Source organism: Chinchilla lanigera, unplaced genomic scaffold, assembly GCF_000276665.1.
Source record: "Chinchilla lanigera isolate Chin_1 unplaced genomic scaffold, ChiLan1.0 scaffold00110, whole genome shotgun sequence".
Taxonomy (NCBI): domain Eukaryota; kingdom Metazoa; phylum Chordata; class Mammalia; order Rodentia; family Chinchillidae; genus Chinchilla; species Chinchilla lanigera.
Genome location: NW_004955511.1, coordinates 1,973,304 through 1,999,947, shown reverse-complemented (window position 1 = coordinate 1,999,947; position 26,644 = coordinate 1,973,304). Strand labels below are relative to the sequence as shown.

Genomic DNA, 26,644 nt, shown 5'->3' with positions numbered 1-26,644 from the left:
GTGGAGAGTGGTTGTTTTGGGGGAGAGGGCTCATTCCATAGGTGCCTAAGCTTAACAGTGGCCTTTCAAACCATCGGTTCAGGCACTGGCTCAGCTTTGGTTATGTGTCATTTGCACAGTGCGTTGCTGGTCCTTAGCTGTTGCACGTGTCCAGAGGACCGTTTCAGAGAATGGTGAGTGGAACAACGCAGACCCCTTAGATTAGCTCTAAAGACAGGTTTCATGGAGAGCTTCGCAGTGGATTCCAAGAAATGACAAGAGTGCTACTGGCATTAATACATGTTGGCTGGTCAGGATGGCCCCGCATAAGTATGCCGCGTGTATGTGTGTTTATGGACAACCCTCACTTTGCTTTGCAAACTCGCTTCACCCCTGCAAGGGAGGAGAAAAGTGTCATCTGCCTGAATGACCACCATGGGTGTGAAACCAGGACAGCTAAGAAAATGACCAGGCTGTGATAAACAGCGCTGTACCCTTGGACAAAAGAGAAAAACTGGGACCAGAAAAGGGTTAGGAAGGCAATGCCAGGAGGCAGATTTTTCTTTTAAGGTTTTGCTGATACAATTTTATTTTATTTTATTTTATTTTTTTTTGGTTTTTCTCTGGTACCGGGAACCGAACTCACGACCTTGCACTTGCCAGGCAGGAACTTTTGCCGCTGAGCTAAATCCCCAGCCCCGCTGATACAATTTTAAAAGGAACCACTAGTCACCGGAAGTTTGGATTGGCTGTTCTCTGTTGGAATTCTGGAGGCCAGAGATGATTTTAATGATTGCTTGATATTAGTCAGTCATCTCCTGAGTTTCTCCCAGCCTGGCTATCTTTCCCAACCCACTGACTGTACAAGAGTGAAAGGTCACTGCAACCCGACAGGGTGACTGGCTTGAACAGTCAGCAGGGCCGTGACTGATGCCGGACTTCAGCCCGCTCCTCCTGATACCATTTCACGCCCCAATTTTCCCTAGACAGCAACCTGAATGCATTCAGGTACAAAAGAACATTTGCGGTAGGTGTTTATCTTTGGAGACCAACAGTATGTCAAGTAAAGATTATCACACAGTTCTCCAGCATTAGTAGGATTTTCTTGCAGAACCTTTTTAGGAATATTGGTTGACCTTTGCATCATTTTTTCCTGTTAGTCTAGGGTCACCTTCCCCAAATAATGGGGCCGTACCTAGAGGCTTTTAAGTTACTAGTATCACTGTTGGGGTCATGATAGTGATAATGTCTAAACTTTATTGAGCATTGACTATGTTCTAAATACTTGAAATGATTTCTTCTTTCTTTTTTTATCACCTTCTCAGTAACTCTTACGAGAGTGGTGCTATTGTCGTTGTCTTACCCAGAGAGAAACTGAGACACAGATAGATGTAGGAACTGGCCTAAACCTGTACAATTTTAGAGTGGGAAGGCTGGGGTATGATTTTCAGCCATCCATCCTCAGAACCCAACCACCTAAGCAGAGCAGTGTGGATGAACTCGGGGCTTTGGAGCGAGCGTGTCATTCTCAGACATGGACAGAGCCAGTTCTGAGTCTCTGGGTTAGTCCTGCTCTTCATACTCCCTCAGGGAGCCTGACTGTTCATTTCTTACAGAGTGAAGAAAGTCCTTACTCTATTTCACAGTGATATGTGGGTCAACACTCTGTGCAAATTACTTCAAAGAAACTAAGAAGCAGAAAATATAAGTTCTTGTAAAAATAACTTGTAAAAAATGGAATTGTTAACCATGAAGTAAAAGCCCTTTAAGGTTTACATAAAACCAAACAAGTGAATTTTTAGTCTGATGGAGACCCTGTCCTCTAGAAGACAGTAATTCATGTAGCCCAAATAGTAAAGAAAGATTGGCATCCATCTGGGGCCTAGAGAGAGGTAATTCAGAGTTATATTGCCTTGGTAAACCAGCTGTGGGAACTTCAGAAAGTAATTTATTCTCCAGGAATGATAATGCTTCCAAGTGCGAAAAGAACACTAGTTAGTATATAATTACATCTTTCATTCAGTAATGATTTATAGGTTTCTTATTGCATGTCTCATCTCAGTCTGCAGGACACAGGGTGAGCAAGAGAGACGTGTTCTCTGCTTTCATGGAGCTTAATTTAGCAAGGAACATAGGTGCAGATGACAAACATGTAATTGCCAGGAATCATTAAAAAATATATGTCTGCCACCTGGCATGAAGTAGGTGTTCAGAGATGTAGAATTCCCATGGAACATGGGGCAAAAATCTCCATTCATTTGTCTCACAGAGGTTTGAGACTCCTGAGGATCTAAATACAGCATTGCTTGGAAAGGTGTAGAATCCATTCAGCTATACAGTGGCTTAAGGTCCCCTGAGTCCATGGTTTTACTTGCCACAGTTTCAGTTACCTTCAGTCAGTTTGGTCCAAAAAATATTAAATAGAAAATTTTCAGAAAGAAGCAACTGCTCAGCTTTGAATCAGGCACCATTCTGGGTAACATGATGAAGTCTCCCACCACCTTCTTGTTTTGTCCTGCTTAGGGTGGGGATCATCCCTTTGTCCATGTATGCACACTGTGTACACTACCTGGATGTTATTCCACAACTGAAACTATGGGAACAAAACCATGGATAAATGAGAACTACTGTAAGGGAGTAGATTCTACAGACACCAAAACAATGCTATCCTCTTTAGATCTCTGTCTTGGTCATCATCAGTTCTCATAGCACCGTATTGCTTATACATAGGATTCAGTACCACCTACAATTCCAACCACCTACTGAGAGTCTTGGAATATATTCCTTGGAAGGAAGAGGAAAGTGCTATCCTCTTTTGTGAGTTCACCCAGGCATGACAGCCATTTTGTCTATAAAAAGTAATAAATCTGCCCCTCGATATACTGTGTCCCCAGGCTTCCACACACTTGGATCCTGAGATTTTACTTACGTTTTTGTTTCTCTCCTGGCTGGGCTCTCCTGGGGCGAGCTCTCCAATGAGCAGTGGCTTAAGGTACAGCTTCACGATGTCCAGGTCCAGGTGCATGGCCCTGAAGACATCCTGTTGATCAGAGTGCTCAGTTAGAAGTTCGGGGGAGACAGATTATGAACAGATAGGCTTTCATTCATCTTCACATACTCAATCTGGGAACTAGCACAGACTCTACTGCAGAGGAGTTGCTTCTGAGTCCAGAGGAGTTGCTTCTGAGTCCACTTCCTGCATGACCTGACCAATACAGCCAGGCTCCCCTGGACCATTGTTGTCACTGTTTATCTTACTGAGCACCACAAGAGGTATTTGTTGTGGTTTACTGGCTATGAGGAATCTTTAAAGACCAGCATGGGTTTTGTTTGGCCATTGCTTACACTCCTTAAGGTGTAGAGTCACCAAGATTGGCTATGAAATCACACCTTCTGTTGAGGGTTCCATCTTAGTTTGGTGTTTGGCCAAAGCCCAGAAGAATTGGGCCCCATGAATTAGTTACTTCTGGAGAAGGATGGATAACTTTGGTGACAATGGCTTAAGAGAAAGACACACGGGATCGTGGGAGCACAGTATAAGAGGCCTGAGTTGTGTAGAGTACTGCTCTCTTGGCTAAGTTTGTTCCTGAAGGACTCTCATCACTCTGTACAGATGTTATTGCTAAGTAACCATTTCAAGTGGCTATGAGAAGTGGAAGGGCTCCTATATCCTGCTCTGTTTAGAAACAAGAGAGCCTTCTTATTTCTGAGAGTTCCTCCTCAGTATTTATACAGGTTTGAGGAACAAGGATTCTACAAGAGAGAGATTCTGGACTCCTGTAATTATGGCTTTGAGGTGAAAGTGGTTAAAAGTAAAGAAATAGAGTTGTAACTTGAGTACATGGAAGCCCATACAAGTATTCTGGAGTAGCATCACTGCACAACCCGAATTTGGAAAGCAGACCTTGAAGCCAACCTTCCCACACCTAAAGTTTAGCTTTTACCAGCTGTGTCCTCTGAGCTCTTCTCTAAACAAGGTTAACAATTACTACTGTACTTATAAAGCTATTATGAGGGTTAAATGAATTAATTACAGTGATGGTTGACATATACAAAATTTATAGTACTTATTATCTGTCTTTTTTATATGCATACCTTTAATGGTGTGAGCTTCCTATTTTCTCTTTCATATTTTCTCTTTCTGATGCAGAGTAACCTCCGAATGATGCTAAGGAATATAATGAAACTTACAGTTTCAAATCCTGAAGCAACTTTGGATGTATTCAAGAATTATATGTGAGTCTACTGGTAGAAAGTGCTTATATAGTGACTAAGGGAATCAGAAGAGCTCAGTCTCAACTCTAGACTCACGTACCTGCAGGTCTATAGATGACATCCTATAAAAAGAGCTTTCACCTGCTAGAACCTGTCTGGCTTTACTGACCATTGTGCTTCTGCACAATTCTTCCCACACCCTTGGCAAATTATGAGCCATAGAAGTGCCAAAGATGTTTTTAAACATACAATCCTAAAGTTTAGTTCCCCTTAACAGGGAAAGAATGATTTAGTGAGTAAGAAAGTGATTGATGTGTCTCATGATGACCCATACAAAAAGTGTTATGATGTGCTTGCTATTTGAGAGAAGTTTAGGGTAGAAAACATCCCGGTGCACCAAGGACAAGGTGCAGAGCAATGACTCTAGTGGAATTTCACTTCTGAGTATGCTGGTAATAGCAGCCTTCTGAGATCATCGTTTCATCCTATTCCAGGAAAGTTCCCTGGTCAGTACTGTGACCACAGAGGCTGAAAAGCTAGAGTTCCCCAGAATAGTGGGCACTGACAACTATGTGGAAACTTGTCATTGCCTTAATGGGACATAACAATAAAAGAGTTCAGTAAGTCCTATATAGTCAAGACTTTCCAATAGAATTCAGAAAGTGAGTTGTGAAATTCCTTCTCGAAAGTCCACAAAACAGGTTCTGTCACCAGCATTCTTGGGCAAGTACATTCCTGTTGGGAGAAGGGGGGTGGTAAAAATGAAGACAAGAGGGTAGAGCCAGTGTTTGCAGAGTTGATCCCCTACACCAGGCTCTCTGTGGGCTAAGCCCTAGCTGTTGCCTGAATTCTGCCACGGTCTATCTCTTCTGCTGTCCAGATATCAAGTCTTAGAGGGGAGACGCATTTTCCTTCAAAATTCCACAGTCAGTAGTGCCGCCAGGATTGGAACCGAGGGCTGTGTGACTCTAAAGCAATGAAACCGGAAGTGCTCTGCTGCTTTGACATGTATTTCTTTTTCTGACAGATGTGATGGTGGATTGTTTGGAGATGGTAAGGATGTCTCCCACCTTGGTTTTAACAATGCAAAGCACTTCAGTGCTAGCTCAGATCAGTCCACACCTTTGCTACACCACCTCCTGCACTGGAATCTCCTCATTCAGTAACCATTCTCTGCCTCTTTCTGGGTCTGAGGTTTCCCATGTGCAGCTCCGTTTGCCTTGACTGCCTTCTTCCACTTGCTGCACATAAAAGTTCCTTCTAATCCTTAAGACCATACTGAGGACAGCCTCCCCCAACTCACTCAGGAAAGTTGTTCATGATTGACACCTGGCACCCAGGACCCATCATTCCCAGAGCTTCTCCATTATGTTGTAATGAACTGGTCTCTTTAGAGAGGTGAGAGCTGTTGAAGGCTGGGACTATGTACTGTGGTGAACCGGAATCTACCCAACCTCTGTCACAGGGTTCGGGCCATGGCAAGGGATGAATGCATGCCTGGGAAGTAAGGGAAAGCGGCAATGAACAGACAGAGCCAGGAAGTCTGCCCGAAGGAGCTGGGGAGCACACTGCTCGCTCAGAAGATGCGGGTGTTAAGTGCTGTTGTCTTTTTTCCTATCCTCAGCATCTCTATGCCCTGAAGCTGTTGCCACTTCTGCAGCTCCTATTTTAATTTCTCAGCCTTTAACTCCTTTCAAAATCATCATGTTCATTCCTTAACTTATTCATAAAGTTATTCATAAATATTTCAGAGTTCATCTAGAAGCTGGCTGTTTTCCACAATAGTAATCAACACGGGAAAGATGTCATTATTACTTTGATTTCACCAATGCCTTAAAAATGCTGCTACTTCTGTGGTTATTTAGTGGGAAATAAAGTGATGGGCTTCACTGCTGGGCTGTAGAATCCCTGGTGAGAGGTAAGCATGAGAAGTCAGAGGGCCTGGGAAAGGCCCTGTTTTTGCAACTTACGTGCTATAGGCAGGTTGGGCCCTGCACAGCCAGAGGGCAAGTGTGGCCTGGGCTCCCTCAGACATTCCCCTGGCAAACCCTGTGCCCGAGGGGTGACAAGCACCCCGGAGCAGGTCTTTTGAAATTCATTTCAAGGACACATCTACTTCTTCCTCTGAGAAGTGTCTGCTCATCTCAGGTACCCATTTTTGGGTTGGGTCTTTACATTAGGGGGTTCTGATTCTTTTTTCAGTTCTTTATATATGCTAGATAATAGTCTTTTGTTTGAGAAATAGCTGGAAACACTTTTTGCCCACTCTGTGGGTTGTCTTTTCGCTCTGTTGATGATTTCCTTTGCTGTGCAAAGAGCTTTTTAATGACATGGATCCCAGCTGTTGATGCTTTGCGATATTTCTTGTATAACTAGGGTTTCATTCATAAAGCCTTTGCCTACACTTATGTCTTCAAGAATTTTACTATTCTCTCTTTCAGCAGATTTAGTGTTTCTATTTTAGTATTTAGATCTTTGATGAGGAAGTACAAATGGCAAATAAATATATGAAAAACTTTAACATCACTGGTCACTAGAGAGATGCAAATAAAAACAACACTAAGATTCCATCTCAACACAGAAAGAATGACTATCATCCAGTAATCAACCAATAACAAATGCTGGCAGGGCTGTGGGTAAAAAGGAACCCTTGTCCACTGCTGGTGGGAGTGTAGACTGGTGCAGCCACTGTGGAAATCACTGTGGAGATTCCTCACAAACTAAAACTAGAGGTATCGGGGCTGGGGATTTAGCTCAGCGGCAAAAGCGCCTGCCTCGCAAGCGCAAGGTCGTGAGTTCGGTTCCCGGTACCGGAGAAAAACCAAAACCAAAACCAAAAAAAAAAAAAAACAAACTAGAGGTATCATTTGACCCAGCTATCCCTTTCTTGGTATCTTCCAAAAAGAATTAAAAGCATCATACTACATCAATATATGCACACCCATGTCTATAGCACCACAGTTTGCAATAGTTAAATCTTGGAAACAACCCAAATGCCCATCAACTGATGAATGGATAAAGGAGATACAGTTTTTTTTTTTTTTTAGTATAATGGAGTACTATTCAGTCATAAAGAAGGATAAACTTGGGACATTTCTAGATAAATTCACCTTGAAATCATACTCTTAAGTGAAATAAATCTAACACACTTGTAAATACTGCATTGCTTCTCTGTTGTGAGAAACTGAAAGTGTAAATAAGGACCAAAATATATGACAGATATTGTGAAATAGGAAAAAAAAATGTTCAAATGGGAAGAGGGACTAAGGAGAGAGAATGGGGAAAGAAAAGAAAGGAAAAGAAAAAATGAGGAAAAAAGGGTGAAATGGAAACAAAACGTTGTGAATAGGATGGGGAAGGGGTTCAGTGGAAGGAGGGGAAAATGGGGAAAAGAAGAAGAATTTAGACATTCTCTATGCACAGGTACAAATTCCTTATGATCGATGTGATCATTATGTACACCTAAAATGTACCAATAAACTTAATTAATAAAAAAATTCACACCATGGCATGGTAGAGGTTAGCAGAAGACAAGGCTCTATTTCATATTGGGAGAATCACTCAATTTCTCTGAGCCTGACTTTCTTCTGTATGTAGATAATACTACCTTGTCTTCCTGTGAACTCATTAATCCTTTCATTTCTTCAGTCATTCTGAAACCCACTGAGGTCCCAGCCTAATCACTCAGGGCTTAGGCTTTGGAATTAGAAATCAATCGGTTCTAATACTGTTACTTATTTCACTGACGGGTTGAAATTTCCCAAAGAAGTAGGCTAAGCAAGAACACTACATTTACAAAAACAAAACACCAGTGGAGAATGCATGTCACCAAAGAAGATAACAGGCTTGTAGTTTTGATTTGCTCACTTCTGTAAAAGCTCACAGGAATATTCTATACCCAATCACAGACTGAAACTCCTTCTCCTCGCCTTTGGGCATTTCCTCTTCTGCTTGCTTCTTGGGTCTCACGTGCTCCAAGGCTGTGGCTCAGATGTGACTACTCGTGTTCCAGGCGGAGGCTGAGTGTGAATGGGCTGATCTGTGAGGAGAACGCACCTCTGCCCTCCTCCTGGGGAATGCAGCTGGGGTAGAACCTGCTCCCGGGAGGACACCGGATTCCCTTTCTCCGGCAGGAATAGCGTGTGCTTGTTTTGCACTGCAGTGCCTTCTGTTGAGATCTTTCTCAAAGTTTCCCTTTGATGGAAATATTGTGATCTGGTAGCTGAGCTCCAGTGCCTCCCTTCCTTCTCCTTCTGAGCCCGCCCTCCTCATCCTCTTATCTTATATTGGATTTCACCACCTAGTTGCCCAAGTCAGGTAGGTGAATTTAGACTTGCTCCTCTAGTTTTAGTTTTTGTACTAGGGATTGAAACCACGGGCGCTCAACCACTGAGCTGCATCCCCAGCCCTTTTTTGTTTTAAGACAAGGACTCACTGTGTAGGTATGCAGTGAATCAGCAACTATAAACCCTGGCTTCTGAACTCCCTTCACGCCCGTGCAGTCCCCTCCGTGCCTGTAGCGCGTGTTCGCTCTGCGCATTCACCGTGTTCCCTGGACTCCCTGCTGGTCTTCCTTTATGGCAACCAGCTCGACCTGATTTCATTCTTCACTCAGTCGCCAAGCCCCTTTTAGGGAAGCAGTCCCTCTTCGTGACACTTTGTTGTCTGTTAGAACTCAAAATCCCCCGCTTCTCTACTCTGGGGAAGGAGGGTTGCCATGCACGGAGGGTAAAATGCAAACAGCTTAGCTCAGCCCTGCAGGTCTCTTTTCTCCTTCTTCCTATCTTCTTCTTTTCCTACTGTCTCCCTTTATCTTCTCATACCATCATCGTGCTGCCGTAGCCCCCAACATTAACAGAGCATGTACTTTTGAAGTGCTGTGTGAAGCTAAGGGAGTGGCCAGCCCTAGATACCCACGCTGCTTGGATGCTCACTCTTGACCTGAATCTCATCTACCCCCATCTCTGCCTCACCTAACATCTCCTGCCTCAGCCTCGCCTCTGTTTCCTCTGCTCATCTCAAACCTTGTGCAAGTCCCTCTCTGGGAGTTGCACACAGCTCTACCTTTGTCTACACAGGAGCTCCCCAGATAGTTGAAACAGACTAAGCCTTATTTCTTCTAAGTTTTGTCACCTGACTAGTTCACCCTGGGCATTCATGAGAAAGCACCTGTGCTGCTCGCCATTCTTTGTGGAACAGAGCGCAGAGGAGAAGAGTGACCGGCAGGCACACAGGGCAGCAAACCTCCCTCCTGCCTCCGGAGCACACTACCTCTGTGCGTCCATCCTGCAGCTGCACTCACACTTCTCATGAAACTTGGGATGTGCGCTTATCTTACAGAAATTTCGGGTGAACTCTGTACATACACACATAGTACATAGTACATAGCATGTATATCATAAAATACTCTGTCGTCTTTATTTTAATGATTGCAAAATATCATATCTTGCTATAATTACATTAATCTTTAAAATCAATTCTTCTTGTTGAACATACAGGCTTTCTTGCTTTGCATGGGTGAGCTCATACCAGTGAAAAGACCTGGGGCCAGACTCTGCTTATTAGCATTGTGACATGAGTTTTAAATTATATAGCTTTAAAAGACCAGAAAACTCACACGTCCAGTAACATAATAACACGTAACAAAAAGAACTGTAGGTGCTGATTTTGTTTTATAGATTCTTCCTCCCTCCCTCCTGCTCCCCCTCCCTTCCTCCTTCCTTCCTTCCTTGGATTGAACTCAGGGCCTTTGCACTGAACTACCACCTCAACCCTTTTAATTTTATTGTTATATTTTATTTTCGATCTCAGGAACTTCCTGCTGAATTACTTACCCAGCCCTTCCTATTTTTTTTTTTTTTTGATTTTTATTTTTTGAGATAGGATTTCACCAAGTCATTAAACTTCTCAGGCTGGGTTTGAACTTGTGATCACCCTGGTTTGGTCACCCAAAGTGTTGGGATTACAAGGGTGCACCACCATGTATAGTATAGAGTTATGTTTCTTAGTAAGTTCCCTGAAGAACATTAAACGCAGAAAAGTGAAATAACAGTGAAACAAAGACTACCACTTCCTGAGGATTTAGTCAGTGCCAAGCACTGTTAAGGAGTGCTTTATCCCCACTTACTCTGAGAACAACACTGAGATGAGGGTCTTGCTGCCCCTATTTTCTAGATTAAAAAATCCCTGAGGATCCAAGAGCAAGATTCCACAGGCCCTTCGTAGTAAATGTAGAGCCCAGGTGCACACCACACCTGTTTCTGTCCGTTACCCGCACTTTCACCATTAGGTTGGGCCCCTACTTAACCAAGGCTTTAGAACAACTGACGGCATGGATGAATGGGTTAAGGACCCATGGGGCAGGCCATTTGGCTATCACTCACCTTGTATGAGGTCCAGAAAAGAGACCCTGTGTAAATAAGAGCAAGTGCTCCATCTGGGCAGTTGCAGCGGTGGTCTAGTGCTGACATACTGTGCTTTGGTCCCCACCTAGTCGTGCACAGCCTGAAAACATCTCTTAAAATCAAGAGTGGGCATTGGACCTCTGCTCCTCTGACTTGATGTTCTGCCTTCCTTCACCCAAGAGCAGTGTGTATCTCCATCATAGACTCTTCCCAAGCAAATGGCACCAAATACCATCAGGCTTGTAAGGTGATGTTGAGCAAACAGGAAATAATATTTCTGGTGATGAGTCAAAAATAGCTATCATCTAATGAACCTTTACCTATACCTACTATGTACAGGCATTCATTCCAGTTACCATCAACCAGTCACATGGGTGGTGTCCTTCCTCCTCTGCACATCACTGAACTGAGACTGAGGACACTCCAATAACTTGTGCCAGTTCACATAAATGAGTCCAAGTTCAGGCTCGTTGTTCTCTGACTATTCCTGGAATATGCTAATGGTCAGGACTCTCCTGGCACCCATCCTGTTCTTGATCCATCTTCTCTTAGCAAATCTTTTCTCTGAACGTTTTTTGTTATATTTTCCTTACCAAGGTTATGATTTTCTTCCTGGATATACATGAATCCTAGAGTGACATGGCTATATGTCCCCAAGAAGCTGATAGTTTCTATGGTATTAATCAATTCTTCTTCCTTAGCTAGAGTTGGATGCATAAGCATAGTCTTGTCCTGACTTCTTGGGAATTAAAATTATTAGCAAATTAAAGATTTATCATCCAGGCTGCTTCAAGGGTGGTGAGGCTATCAGTTATTTTCAAGATGGTTGAAAGTCCACATCCTTTCCAATGCACTCTTTGAATTAATACTGTGACTTAGAGAAGCCTTGTCCATATTTTCTCTGAGTTGTGGAAATTAGAAGGACTGAATAGGACTCTGTCATCTTTTTCTCATTTTATATCTGTCATCTACTTGCCTGTGATTCTCAAAGAAATATTCCCCATCTTGCTTTTGCTACCCTTCCATGCCTAGGCTTCTGCACAGTGTCTGCCTTCTTAACATGTGCAATACTCTCACCCATTACTATAGGCTGACACTCATTTTCCTAAGAAAGGTTTGGCTTTGTTAGTTTTTAAATCAGATTTGACAGAAGTAGTAAGGATGTCCCAGGATATTTTCAGAAAGACATTCATCAGATTGCAGAATCAAGAGCAGAAGACGGTAAAAAAACAAAACAAAGGCAGAAGAGAGGAATGAGAAACCGGGGAAAAACTGAGAATTGGGGGAAAACTGAGGGAAAAGATGGTGATGGGGTAAAAAAATAAAATCTGTATTTCAAAAATTGTCTACTGTCTTCAAATTCTTTTATTATTAGCATGTGCCAGCTGCAGACTGGTGTTGAGCAAATGATGTCTCTGACCTTATGCTTCAAAACCAGCTGCAGGAGCTGTATGTATGTATTTGTAAGATCAACAGGCAAAAAAAATTTGTTTTAAAGCCAAGGCTTAAATTTCTATTGTGCTATATATCAATTTTCTGCTTTGAGTTAGATGGTTAAACCCCCTAAGCTTCTGTTTTTTCATCTGTAGTATATGGAAAATAAAATTCCCAGTTAAGAGAAAAACAAATGTCCTTATAGAATATTTTAAAAAGAATTCTTAAATGCACTTAAGAGTTTGAAAGCCCTCCTTATTAAACAGTAAATGGAAATTGTGTTTTTAAAGAACCCATATGAATAGGGGTTTGTGAGCAAACCAACCCGACTCTGAAGTTTGGCAGTAGCGATCGCTAGCTGGGTGACACATTATTTATCACTTTGCAATCAGCATTCTCATCTGTACTGCAGGGGTACTTCTTACTTTCCTCATGGGGAGTGTTAAGTTGGTGCATTTAAACATCTCCATAAAAGTGGATTGCATCATCTCCGTCACACTGAATGAGCAACCACCTGATCAGAATCACTCTGCCACTGTAAAAGTTATAGTCATTGTTGGCTACTGTCATCTTTAACAACATGTAGATGGCCATTAGATGAACTGATTTCTTTCTTTGAAACACTCCAATTATAAAAGTCTTAGAAATTTTTGCTTGGGGTGGAAATTTTTCCCCTCCGGGTTTTACTCAACTACTATCAACTTTCTGCTTAAAAGATACAGACCCCACCTCATGCCAAACCTAAGCAAATCCGGAATACACAAAAACAGGTTTGCAGTCAACGTCTGAGTTCACCCTAAACTGGGTGCAGGTAATAGCTAGATCTTGAGGTCTAAATTGCTTCCAGAGTCCAGAGTCCTAGATAGAAATCCTGAAAAATTGGTTTGGGAGGAGGTGAGTGATCTTGGAGTCTGAACATGTACTTGAATGTTTTTGGGAAGATAGCCAAGATCTCAGGCACCGTGCGTTGGGGAGGAGAGGGAGAGAGAGAGAGAGAGATAGAGAAGCAGAGGGAGAGAAAGAGGATCCTTACCGTGGCATCTTCCCCAGCATAGTGGTTGAGAACTCGGTGCCCACCTGGATGCTTGAACGCCCACTCGGTGACATTGTAAACCTTGCGGCTGATCACCAGCCACTGGTCACCCTCCTGGTTGTGTCTCTGGATCTCCTGCCAGGTGTACGCCTTGAGACTTCTCCTGGGCACATAGCTCTTGCCATTTGCCTCCCGCTTTGTGGAGCCCTCAGCTTTCCCGTTTGCTCTTGGCTTCCCATTTGCCTGGGGTGTCTCACTGAGACAAGGCTCCGTTGTCCCTCCCACGTGTCCATTCTCAAGCTTCTCCTCAAGCTTCATGGCCCCTGAATACCCAGGGTGATCTGTGCTGATTTCTGAAAGGTCTAATCGTCTCAGTGGACCATGGAACAGATGCCTTCCTTCCCTTTCATTCCAGGGCAGTCAGATTCACACAGCAGAAAAATTGTGAGCCTGGTTGCCTCTCCTCAAACCTGCTAGTGAGCTCCTTCCCAGCCTGTTGCTACCCTCGTCTGTCATGAGTCTGCTGCTCTGGGAGAGTTAGACCATCTTTCTCTGCTTCCCTTCTCTCTCTGCCTCTGTGCAGCATCCTCCCTCTTGGTTAAATGTCCCTGAGCAAGGAGCTGGAGCCAATCGTGCTGAGGCTGGACGTGGAGCCCGCCCCAAGGGAGGAGGGACTGGCCCAGCTGCAAGGTGGCTCAGATTCGCCTGCTCTGGGATGTGACTATGAACGGAAACCTTCAGATTTGTTGATTCAATGTGTGAACAAAAGCTTTCAAAACCTCCAGGGTGACGCGAATGCTTGCTGGACTTGGGAAATGTTATTTTGGCAGCTGTCCTTCCCATCAATATATTTTAAGTACTTTCAAACTTCTTCTTGAAACAGAGCTTTATTTTACAAAAAAACCTCACAATCAAGCAAGGAAAAAAAAATCGAAAATGAAACCAAAACCAATACCCCAATCAACATAAAGCACTCAAACTTTCTTTTCCTTTGCATGTCCCCTTGAAAGTTTCTAAATCTGTCAGGGTATCCAAAGGTGAGAGCAACTCTCATTCACTGAACACATGATGGCTTTCATGTCACATGTTTTATCTCTTTAATCTTCCCATCAATCTTTTGAGGGAGGTACAGTTAGTGCCCCATTTTCCAGGTGAGAAAACAGGGAAGAAGCCTCAGAGTCATCCCACGCCTGCACCCTTTCCACAGCTGATGCTGGAACGCTGACGCCAAGCTCTTCCTATCCTCTCCCCAGATTTGGGGTGCAGGCACTGATGACAGTAACTGGACCTGGTGCTCTACAGATAAGGCAGAAGAGATTTCAGCGTGGTGGGAGAGGTGATGAAGAGAAGTCTTAATTTAAAAAAAAAAAAGTAGCATGGAATAGTAGTAAAACCACATTTCTTATATTTGAGAATGTATTTAAAATGTTTTTAATAGCTGAACCCCAAATTGATGTAAAAAGGGACATATTCCTGTATCACTTATAATTGTCAAAAATCAGATGTGGCCTAAATGTTCAATGATAAGAAGGCAGCATTGCATTAATTATAAATAAATTGAGTATTAAGTTCGAATAAATTGAGTAATAAGTTATTATAGAATGTTTAATGGGATGGACTCATGATTTCAGTATAACAAAAGAAAAACTGGTCAACAAATTTGTAGTTGCTTAGTGATATTTGATGCCAAAATGTTGGCATTAGTTCCTTTTGGATTATGCTATTACACAACACTATATCTTTAAAATTTTTTTGTAGTGCTTCTCCAGTTTTCTACAAATTAGTGTCTGTTTATTTCTATAGCTTAGCAAAAAAAATTTTTTTTTTAAAGGGAATCAACCAAGGAAAGATAAAGTGTGACTTTTAAAGATCCATGGATCTGGTCCATATCTGAGCTCTGTAATTTATTAGCTATGGGACATCCGCCAAATTACTTCTTCTGGCTTAGTTTGCCCCCTGAAAAAGGAAGGGATAAGCACACCGATCGCATTAAATTGACTTAAGTGCCATGGTATTTATGGGAACTCTCGGTGCTGTCGATGATTTCTGAATTGGGGTTTTGTAATTTCAGCACGCGCACACTCAGTATTTGCTGTTCACAGGCATCAGGTCAGGATCCCTCGAGGCTGTGACTATCTGGGAGCCTTGAGGAGGCAATCCCTTCCGGAGTTTGGTGGGGAAAGGCAAGGGCTCCTCCCGGGCAGTTTCTGGCACTTCCGGTGAGCTTGAGACATCCTGTGTCCTATCCGACCAATCCGATCCACGGGTGGAAGGGCTGTGGACATGGGGTGGGGCGGGGTTAGGCAAAGACCTTCACATCCCTCGGATCCTCATTCCTGCTTCCTGGGCAGGGTGTCTGGAATACTCACAAGCACTGATAATGGGGTGTTCTCAGAAAAAAATTCTCTGTCCACATGGACCCTCCTAAGTGAGCGCTCCTTTCCAGAACGGACACAGGAGTGTGGGTGTGTAGGCCCGTGTTGGCTGGGTTCAGATCTTCCTGAAACGTGGAGGGTCTGTCTCATTTCACAGACGCTGATCCCTCCTGGCTTTGTCTCACAATTTCAACTCCTCCCTGGAGGCAATGAAGTCCATGCCTCAACTCAGATGCAACACTCAGGATTGTCATGATCATGAGAGACATGTTTCACCCAGAGTTTCTTTAAAGGGTAAGATTCTGAGATTTTTTTTTAACCCCCCAAAGAGTTTTAGAAAAGCTGGGATCTTTCCGCAGTGGAGGAAGAGTCACTCGGTCGTTTATTTAGAAAGAGTGGGCTGGCTGTGTCTCCCGCCTTCTCACCGTCCTCATAAACAGCTGGGTCTTTATAACTGCGTCACACAGCAGGCCAGCCTGGGAGGGGTCACTTCTCTGTCATTTACTCGGGAGATGCTGCTGTGCTCCTGGGCCAGCCAAGAGTGACTTTTTGAGTGCTGACACCCATGACTGTCAGCCAGGGACGGGTCGGACCCATGGTAGGCCTTGCTATCCGGGACCTTCATGTTCTTACTTTACATGTTAGATTGAAAATTTGCTGAAGGCTTATTTCCTGATGTCAGTGCTGGATCACCCGGAGATGAAAGATGCACAAAATTTTCTTTTGTCTGTGTGGAAAGCGGCTAAGAATAAAATAAAGGAAATGCATCCCTCATCTCCAGGCATTCAGTATCTTAGTAGAGAGCTGGATATCCAAGATTCAAAATCGAGGACTGGCATTTCTGCTGCCCTGAATTTGGAAAGGTGACTTAACTCTTCTGTGCCTGTTTCCTCATTTTTAAAACATGGACAAAGCTAGAAATACTAATACCCCATAGATTTTCCTTCAACACAGACAAATATGTTACTTTATGTACAGTGCTTATGGTACTACCTAGAAGTTTTCTCTCTGTGTTATGTATTGGAACTATTCTCTTCAAAGTTATTTTAACTGACGTGATGACCGTACATCTTTATGGGAAACAGAATGATATTTTAGAACATGTATACGGGTGTAATGATTGGCAGTGGGTAACTGATATATTCATTCCTTCAAGTACTTATTCCTCTGCTTTGAAGGCATTCAATATTCTTTCTGCTGGCTATTTTAAAATATACAATTAATTGCTGCCAACCATGTTGTCCCTGCTGTGGAGCAGAACATTAGAAATGATTCCTCCACTCCAGCTGCACCCCAGCACCATCCTCACCCTCCCTTCGCACCGTTCCACTCTTGATTTCCGTGAGGTGAACTCTTTTGGCTTCAGTGTGTGAGTGAGAACATGCAGTGCTCGCCTCTCTGTGGCACGCTTATCTGACCCAGCACAGTGTCCTCCGAGCTCATCCATGTGGCCACAAATAACACAGATAACAACATTTTGTTCTTTTTGATGGTTGAACAACATTTTATTGTGACTTTTTAGACATTTTCTTTGTCCATGCATCTGATGATGGACACCTGGGATGATTCCATTTCTATGCTTTTGGGAACATTGCTGCAATGAACAGAGGAGCACAGGTGTCCTTGGGACATAGATTTCATTTCCTTTGCATGTATGCTCAGTGATGGGATTGCTGGACCACACCATAGTTTTATTTCTAGTTATTCCGAGGAACCTTGAATCTGTTTTCCACCGTGGCCACCCGCAGCCTATGGTAGACTCTCTTTCTCCACTGGCTTCCCAGCATGTGTACCTCTGAGCCAGTACAGTGTTAGATGACACCAAATATGTAACGAGCGATACCTGCTCTCAGGTGCAGAGTTTTTACAACAATCGGGTTGTCCTAACGCAAGTGGCAAGATAGGCAGTCCCGTGACAGAAAAATGGGGTAAACGTGTTCGAGTGAATAGAGTAGGGGAAAATTACCCAGTAGAAACTGCAGAGAGTAGAAGCAGATTCATTGTTCTTTCTCCCATTGGGAAGGCTTGGTTTTCTGTACCTCAGCTGTCCCACTTTCTCTCTTTCTTTTCCAGGTGCCCTGCCTCCTAAGGGAACATTCTCCAGGCATGCAGTGTCATCAACCAACCCCGAAGGTCACACTTACCACAATCTCATAGTATGCACTCAGAGCCAGCCCCTTGCTCCTTTAGGTTAAAATGAATATTGTTTAAAAGTGTGTACTAAAGCAAGCTCAGATGGTAGTCTCTGCTACTTTTAGGTCTTCAGGATTCAAACTGTGTAACTAATGAAGAAAGATCTTTGGGAGTCAGAACACTCTGGTTGTGGCACCGGCAGAACCGTTCCTGCCTCTGTTTTGAAAAGCATGGGGCCTTCCTACATCAATAATGCTCCCCGTATTTTCATTTTCTTTTCTGTTAATAGGTCTAGTAACCCATTCCTGCTATCTCTAAAGCTTTATTGTGAGGTAAAAGAGGTGGAAATATGGTTTTAATGTAGAGATCTGTTCTTGTGGTGATGATTCCGATTTTATCATGAGTGCAAGATTTCCCAGGTTCTCCATGGGAATTATTTTAACTGGTTACCCTGTGTCACAGAGAGGAAAATATAACTATTCTTCTAAACTGCAGAACCATGAAGAAAACTGGCTGGAGTGTAAGGGGAATTCAATTTTGGTGTTGACTCACTGCCTACCTACCTGTCTGTTTAGAAAGTGCTCTGAGCTCCCGAGATCTGTCATTATCTACGTGTGTATGCAAGGGCGGCTGTACAACTGGCCAATCTGCTTTCCAGAGGCCTTCTTCTAACGCGGGGCACACCCTGCCTCTGTGTATGAGCCAATGTACAAAATGCACACCCATGTCCCCAGGGGCAATTGCTCTGAAGCACTGCTTAAATTTATTTGAAAAGCACTGCAATTAGCTGCTGGTTCCTGGGACTGAAAGAACCTCATTGTCTGAGGCAGACTTTCAGGAAGGACTGCTCAAGCTGGTGCCCTGCCAGCCTGCCATTGGCTGGCTCTGCTCTGCGGTGGGCAGGATTAGAATAAGGCATTGAGCCCTGGTTTTCTCACAGACTCAGTACTACCTTTTCCTCTTGTGGGCTCAGCTACTGTCTGATCTCACAGGGCGGAAAGAGGGCTGTAGGTTTAGGTCCCCAGACACCCCAGACTGGGCTGAAACCGTCAAAGGAGACACAAAGAGGGCGAGAAGAGGGTCAGTGCTCACAGCTGGAGGCCAGGGATTTTTGCCTGTGTTGTTTACTCCGCTGTTCGTCAAGTCCGACATAAGATTCAGCCTTTGCCAAATATTTACTAAGCGAACGAGTGTAGGAATGAATGAACTGGGAATGCGGGCCTAGTTTCAGGTTTGGGAGAGAACTTTAGCTAGGGTCTCACACACACCATTTACGGTAAGCAAGAGCAAAGAGATTTGTCAAGGGTTTGCTGTTCGTCTCTCCTACTTACTTATGAATTTCACTGAATTCTCACAGTACTGGTGTGAGAAGTGCTAGTACTGTTTCTCCTGCAGGAGAGATCGGATTCAAAGAGATGGTGCCGGCATCAGAGAGCTGAAAAGTGGTGGATGTCAGAGTAGCTTTGTAACCTTTTCTTCCTAAGGTCCCTCTAATATTAAAGAAAAACCAGTGAGTATCCTAGGTTATCAAGGACCATGAAACTGGACCCAGTAAACCGATTTGTGGGTGAAGTCTAGGCAGGTATTTGTCTGCGATGAGAAGAATCTGCTGTGGTGATTCATATGGCTTGAGAGTGGGGAGATATTTAAACCTTTTCCAAAATATATATTAAAGTATACTTACTGGCTGTTTGAAAATTTAGCACTTTTTAAAACCCCATTTTCAGCAGGGTTAAGATACCTACTGTGCATTGTATACTTATCATATCAAAATCATTTCCCAGATACAGAAAGTATAGACTGCACAATTAACATGGATGAAATGCATCCCATGAGGGAGGACTCAGCATTATCACCCTGGGGCTGAGACACACTGAGTGGGCTCGGGCTGTCCCTGGAAGTCTAGGGAAGGTTGTAATAGAGTCAGCAGTCACTGTGCAGGAGGCTGCCAGTGTGCTGTGACACCATGGCTGAAGTTTATTGCCTAAGACCAACATTGCCCAGGCCAGTGACACAAATCATCCTTTCCTCCAGCGCGAAGGCCTCCATGGTCCTGCCCCAGCCGTGTCCTCCCTGGGGTGCATCACCTCTTGACTGATGCAGCAGAGATCTGCCCAGCCCCATTCCCCTTCCGTGTGCCCAGAACCCAATCTCTGGGACACCTCCAGTGATGAGGAGGTATGTCAGAACTTCAGTGGTGTCTATGGTTCCAGAGAGCTCCTTTCAGTCTCAGTCTGCTCTGAGCACGTTGGGAAAGTGATAAAGCTACTTTGGCTTGGTCAGTGAGATAGGCCATAAAAATGGGCCTCGTGTGGAGGATATGATCTATTTTTTTTTTTCTTTCCTGTTTTATAGCTTCATGTTTAGTATTTTTACATAGGGTAAAGTAAAGAAAAAAAAAATATGAGTAGGAAGAACCACTGGGTTTTGCCACCTTACCTTACAAAAGAAAAGCTGGTGACAAGAGAGGGTGAGCAAGTATCCTTACCTCACACGGCAGATGAGTGGGAGGTGGGGATACTGACAACCTTGTAAGGAAGTAAAACGTGCATTTGGTTGAATAACTGAAGCACTGAAAAAGCAATGAACCTGAACTGCTAAAAACAGTTTCATGTGGCAAAGTGACCAACAGGAACGAAGACGAGGGGCTATCCTCTCGTTTCTCCTGGGGCCTGAGGCTCTGAACCCACACAGTTGGACACTTCCACACTTGCGTGAGAAGTGTCCGGTTTGTGGCATTCTTGCCAGTGTTTGGGGTCTGGGTCTGGATCTCACAGGACTAGAAAAACAATGTATGTGCTTAGGCCGGAGGTAGAAGGCGAAGTTGTCGGGGAATTTAGAAGCAAGGGGTGTGGGAGCAGTTGAGGGAGCCAGAAGAGGCCGGGCTGGAAAAGAATAAAGATGCTTGAAAGAGCCTGCAAGCCAGCACCCTGCGAGGCTGAGGCAGGAAAACATAACTTTAAGCCCAGCCTCGGCAATTTAGGGACTTAGCAAGACCCCGTCTCAGAATTTTTTTAACAAGGGCTGGCAATGCGGCTCAGTATGAAGGCCTGGGTTCAAGCCTCAGTACAGGGAAAAAATTATTGCTGTAGGCTTCAAATAATTAAAAGAAAAAACCTCTTGAGCTATGTTGACAATTTTTAGCTGTACAGCCCTGTTTAGTTTGTTTGCTGCTTTAAGACCGAGCCATATGATTAATTTCTGCTTTCTTTCCCTTGGGAAAAAACTCATTGTTTTTGAGGTAAAACTATATAACAATGTGACATACAGTACATGACACATATTTTAAATGTGTAGTTTGGTGGATTGTGACATCTGAACACTCCCAGGAAGCTGTCAGCACCATCCAACAGTGAATGTCCTCTCACCTTCAGTGTCCCTGACGTCTCTCGTCTAATTGAGCTCATCAGTGGCCCTGTCCCTTTCCCCGGGCAACTGCCCACGTCCTTCCTGTTATTCTTCTAGCATCTTCTGTATGTGGAACCCGACTTTTTCTATCCAATTTCTTTCAATCAACATATTTATTTTGAGACTCATTGATGTTGCTCTGCGGACATTAAGAAAAGGTTGGTCCTTTGCCTGCTCCAGTGAGACGGATTTTTAAAATTTTCAGCCTAGAAAAAAGTAAGTGGAAGATAAATCAGTATAAAAAACTGAAGCCGAGGAGATTTACCTTCTAGAAATTTCTCCAGAAGACAGTGCAGGAGGAAGAGAAATGTAAAAGAGGATATCAAAGAGGAAACTTTAGTAGATGTGACTTTCATAGTTGCTTATTTTCCTGGAAGGATGATTTTCAATGGGGCACACTTTTATCAAAAAATTTAAGGGATCTCTTACTGCCTATGGGATAATTTATAACCCATTAACCTGATAATAAAACTTTCCAGGTTTATTTCCAGGTTGTAAAACTTTCAGCTCACTCTAGTAGGTCTTGATTCGAAACCAAAATACTCCCTTTCCTGACTCCAGACTTCAGGTGTTCTCCTGGGTAAACCCGAGCTCATTTCTGCTTCTCACAGCTCCGAGGCCCAGCTGGGGCTGCCGCTCTGAGTGGGAAGTGATTTTTTCCTCCTTGGTTCAGTGTCTTGATCTCTGTCTTTGAAAGCTGGTGTATGCTACCAGTAATGCTCCATGAGTTGGAAGATGACACACAATCAGGACAATTAAAAGAAAATGGAATTTATTGCCTCACAAACTTAAGGTTAAAAAGAGAATTTATTAGCTGACCAAATAGAAAAGTCTAGGAATAAGTTTGCCTTCTAGCATGGCTGGATCCCTGAGTGTAAATAAACTTTCGACATTTGGTCCCTGTTATTTTATTACTTGTTATTGCCTTGAACTGTTTGATCAATCTTTCATTCTTTCATGTGGTAATCTGCGCAACTTCATTGTAGATAACAATATGTACTATAACGACCACTGTTAATTCCTATCATCTTTTTTTTGTTTGTTTGTTTTTCTCCGGTACCGGGAACCGAACTCACGACCTTGTGCATGCCAGGCAGGCGCTTTTGCCGCTGAGCTAAATCCCCAGGCCCTAATTCCTATCATCTTGTTTTGAAATCCTGGATTGTTTTTATTGTTTTTGTGCTGCTTTGTTTTTGTCTTCATTTGTTGTTATTTTGTTATATTTTTCTCTTTAAAATAAAAAAAAAAAACTGGCAAAAAGTCCCCCCAAAACCCAAAACATTATGCCTCCATTGTTTTCCATGTTAGTTTCTTTCTCAGCACATTACTTCCATTGGAAGCACTGCAAGCTTGTAGTTTAGAATTCACACCAAGAGATGCTCTGTTTCAGGACAGCAAAGCAGGAACCCCAATTCACTCTCCTTCTGTGGCCCAGAAGAGAGATGTGGGGTGAGGTAACCGAATTAGGGGCCCCTGCTGAGAACTGAGCCCTGGAGTCACATCCATGTGATGGGGAGAAAGGATCCCCCAGAGGAAAAAGTGTGGAACAACACCGGCAGAGGTCTAGTTCTGATACTCTGTTTGATAGTTTTATATTTGTGTGCAAACTGCACCCCCACTGCTGAGTTAACCCTTTTTCAGAAATAAACCTATTGGTCATGCTTATCTATTCCCCTAACTCTATAGAAAATGTTAAGAAAAAAATTCAAATTATCTGCAATTCTATTACACGTTGATGCCCCTCTTTGATTTTAAGAAGATCCTTAGTGATACACACATGCACACACACATACTTACATATGTACAAGTACTATACTTACAAATGTTTACATACATACATATTTATATCTTAAGGAATACTGCAAAAATTTAATCCTGTGTTCTTGTTTTTATCCATCTGTCTTTTTCCTTAACATTTTCTCTATGTAAGACTTTCTTTGAAAAGTATCACAGCTTTAAATGACTAACTAATATTTCACACTGAGGATGTGCCATGTTTATTTAAAAACATCCCTACTGTTGATTAGGTGATTTTCAAACTGATTTCAAGATTAATAATCCAGTAAAGAATATTTTTAAAAGAGCATTTGTAGGTACTATTTATGTACAAAAACGTAGGTGAGTTTAATTATTTTTGAAGTTATTGGTACTCATTATCAAATTACTGTTGAGAATTTGCAGTCTTTCATCTTACTACACATCTAATAATTACAAAGTCAAAGCATACCTTTCTAAGGGTTGGTTCATATTGTTATGCATCTGCTACTAGATTGCTTTCCAGAATCTCGCTACCACACCCTTCCCCAGGGTCTGGGATGGTGCTGAGCCTCTGAGATGTACTCATGAGATTCTTGTGGATTTATTTCTGTTGATACTGTATAGATTGCCAGGAAGATCTTAAAGAAATAAAGGATGAAGGCTTATGTTTGTTATGTAGGATGATACCTCCTGAGCAACAATTTCAATAGTACATTAATTCAGATGATTATAGAAATACACCACAATTTTAAAAAAGTGTATACGAAACTGTGAGTGGGTCTTGGGTGTTGATGGGGATCATCTTTACTTTCCAATTCTTGCTTTTGTTTACCATTTGAAAATTATAGTAGTAGCAAATGTTAGTATTGTCATCATCATCATCATCATCAACTATGACAGCATGAACTACTTGGAAAGTGTGTCAATTAGCTTATCTGAAATCTTCATGGTGTGGAAGGGACAGAGAGTGCACAGATATTGAGGGAACCATCGTTAGATCATCAGCTGGTCCGCCACCACTCCCTACGTCATGGGTCCCTTCTGGGCTAAACTGTTATATGCCTTGTGTGCTTTATCAAATTTGATAAAAATGTATGAGGTAAAAAGTATGAGAATCATTGTTTGCTATAATTTGTACTGAAGAGATTAATTCACTTCCCTGATGACATATCCATATCATTAACTGACAGAGTCAGTTGCTACCAGTTTTCATAAAATTACTAATTTTTTTATTTGTTTGTTTTAGCACTGGGTCTTGAACACAAGACCTCATGCACACTAAGCAAGCACTCTACTATTAAGCCACATTGTCAACACTGATTTTTCCAGTATGGTCACCTAGACTCATGGTGAGGTCAATTTCTTTGCACTTGGCTGGACTTAGCATATCTCAGGGTAATGCCATGAGCAACAGTGCAGTGACCAAAGGCTCCAGTGGCAGCAACCTATGTTTTCAAGAAATAAAAACTCAAAATAGAAATTTGCCTTTCAAGTAAAACATTTAAAGACATGTTGCATTTGATTGAGGAGTTTCTGTTTATTGACAGATTTATTTATTTTTTTAAATAACCATGGTTTCTTGTACTCTTTGGAGTCCCTTACTTGGCTGGCAGTGGTATTCATTAATATGACTGCAGTCAGATTTCTTAGCTATGCAGTCATTGCAGTTATCATGACTGTATCGTTTGGGTTATTCAGAGATGATGGTTTTCTTTTTTTAATGTATCAATCTTTTAAACCAATCTCTCAGTTACTGTTTGTGGGAAAGTGTAAGGGCATAGACCCACCAAAAACAGTCAGGCTGTTTCTAATTAAGGTAAATATACACTTAACCTATAGATGACCCGGACATTGCAAAGCTGCATACATGTCCTAGGGAAATGGGATCAGATTCCCACAAAACCTGTACACAAATGTTCATAGCAGCTTTATTTATAAGAGCGAAGAACTGGAAATAATTCAGATGTCCTTCATCAAGAAAATGGTTAAGCAAATGATGGTACCTTCACATACAGAATATTATTCATTAGTAAGAAGGAATAACCTATTAATATGAACAACAGTTTGGATGGTTCAGTTGCATTATGCTGAGTAAAAAATTTAATAAACACACACAAAATCCTAAAGGGCTTTGTACTAGATGTTTCAATTTACAGAACATAAAGTGACAAAATCATAGTGTAGAAAACACATAAGTGGCTATTAGAGATTGGAGTGACAAGAGAGAGCTTCTTTGTGGATTAGGGAGAGATTTCTTGTCTTGATTATAGTGATGGTTAATTGAGTCTACCCATAAAGTAAAATGTTACCACCAAGCCATACACCAAACACAGAGAACTTAGAAGAGAGCGCGTGATGATACTGGTGTGCTTGGATTAGTAGAATTGCACTGTAGTGACTTTTCTGGTTTTGAGGATGTATTGCTTTATGCAACATTTCAGCTGGTGGTGATGACTATATAAGGATTCTAAACTAAAACATTTGTAGTTCTTGTGAGTCTTGAATTATTTTAAATAAAACCTTATTTTATAAATAAACCTAGTAGTGAATTTCCCAAAACGCTTAAAAGTCTTGCAAGAGTTGGCTTAGGGATTCAGGCGCTTTCTTGCTATACCTTCTGACTTTGGAACAAGAAAGAGAGCTAGTGTTTCTATTTATCCCTTGCCCTTGGTGAGTCAGTTGCCTGTTTCTTTGTTGTATTTGCTGCTTTCTTATATCAGGGGGCAGAGGGCAGGGAAGATGTCCTGAGAATTGTAGGCCATATACTATAGTAGTGATCCTGGCCTCTACTGAGTAAATGTCAGTAGCAAATTTTTAACCTCCCTTCTCAGCTGTCTTTAGCTATGTCCAATTGTTCACTGACAGACGAAGTGATTCCTAATACAGAATGTGCCTTATATCTGTTAAAATGTGTCAGAGGCCGTTGGTTTGGCTGAGCCCCTACACCAAGTGCTACGGACCAAACCAAAGCAAAGTAATTTATGCTGCAGTTCCAAGTCACCAGACCAAAACTAAGTTGTTTATTTGATGTCCTGAGAAATTAGGAGAGTGAGATAGAGCAGCCACAACCTCAAACAAAGCCATTTTTATCTGGCCTGATGAAAAAGTCTCGCCTGCTTTGACCCGTACAGCAGAGTACGTTGGCTGTGACCAATCTACATTTTATTCTCTGCTTCCGTTTATTCTCAGCCCATTTCTGTCTACAGAACTAATCTCTGATGCTCAGCTCATCAAGCACTGATTATGTTTTACAGAAATGAAGCTTTGCTCAATTCTAGAATTGCAAGTAAAAGTAATTAAGATCATTAAACTAAATTCATTGTAATTTTGTCTCTGGGCCCATGCTCGTTCCCATAATGGCAAGGTGAGAATGGCAGGTGCCTGTGGGTCTCTGTGAGGCATGAACGCTCCAGTCCAACGCACATTTAGACATTTGGCTACAACTGCTAGCTGACTCCTAATGGATGACAAAACGACGTCTCTATGCTCTACTGACTGGCAATAAGCACAGAGCAATCAGCTTTGCCTCCTGTCTGGGTCAGCCTGGGACTTACAGGATTCCTCTTCTGCATTGAAGAGGTGGCAAATATCAGGTTAAGAAAACATAAATTTTTGTAAACATAGTGAGTATGGAGAGAAAGTAAACTGTGACTGTAATGGTGAAGTGGTTCAGGGCTGTCTGTTCCAAAAACCCTTTTCTACCTACCACACTCCTTGGAGATCTCCCCCTTCAACTTCCTAAGTATCTATAGCCTGCTGCCATTCATTTGTCTCCCTGGAGCATAACCACACTGATTTGGATTAATCACCTAATGAATAATATTCAACACTCGTAACAGCCAACACCATAGACTATGAGGTGAACACCAAGAAAATGAACAGAAAACACCTCAGAGTCCATCTTC

At 42.5% G+C, this 26,644-nt stretch overlaps 1 protein-coding gene across 1 annotated transcript in view; it reads right to left on the bottom strand.

Moving 5' to 3' along the window:
* Positions 1-13,650, bottom strand: part of LOC102012566 (fatty acid desaturase 2-like protein FADS2P1) — a 33,743-nt gene extending 20,093 nt beyond the window's left edge. Inside the window, exons 1-2 of the mRNA XM_005407981.2 lie at positions 13,066-13,650; positions 2,909-3,019 (exon numbers count right to left, since the gene is read on the bottom strand). Of these exons, the coding sequence (XP_005408038.1) occupies positions 2,909-3,019; positions 13,066-13,383 (429 nt within the window). The 5' untranslated portion in view covers positions 13,384-13,650. The remainder of the gene's footprint in view (positions 1-2,908; positions 3,020-13,065) is intronic.
* Between the last annotated feature and the right edge of the window lie 12,994 nt (positions 13,651-26,644).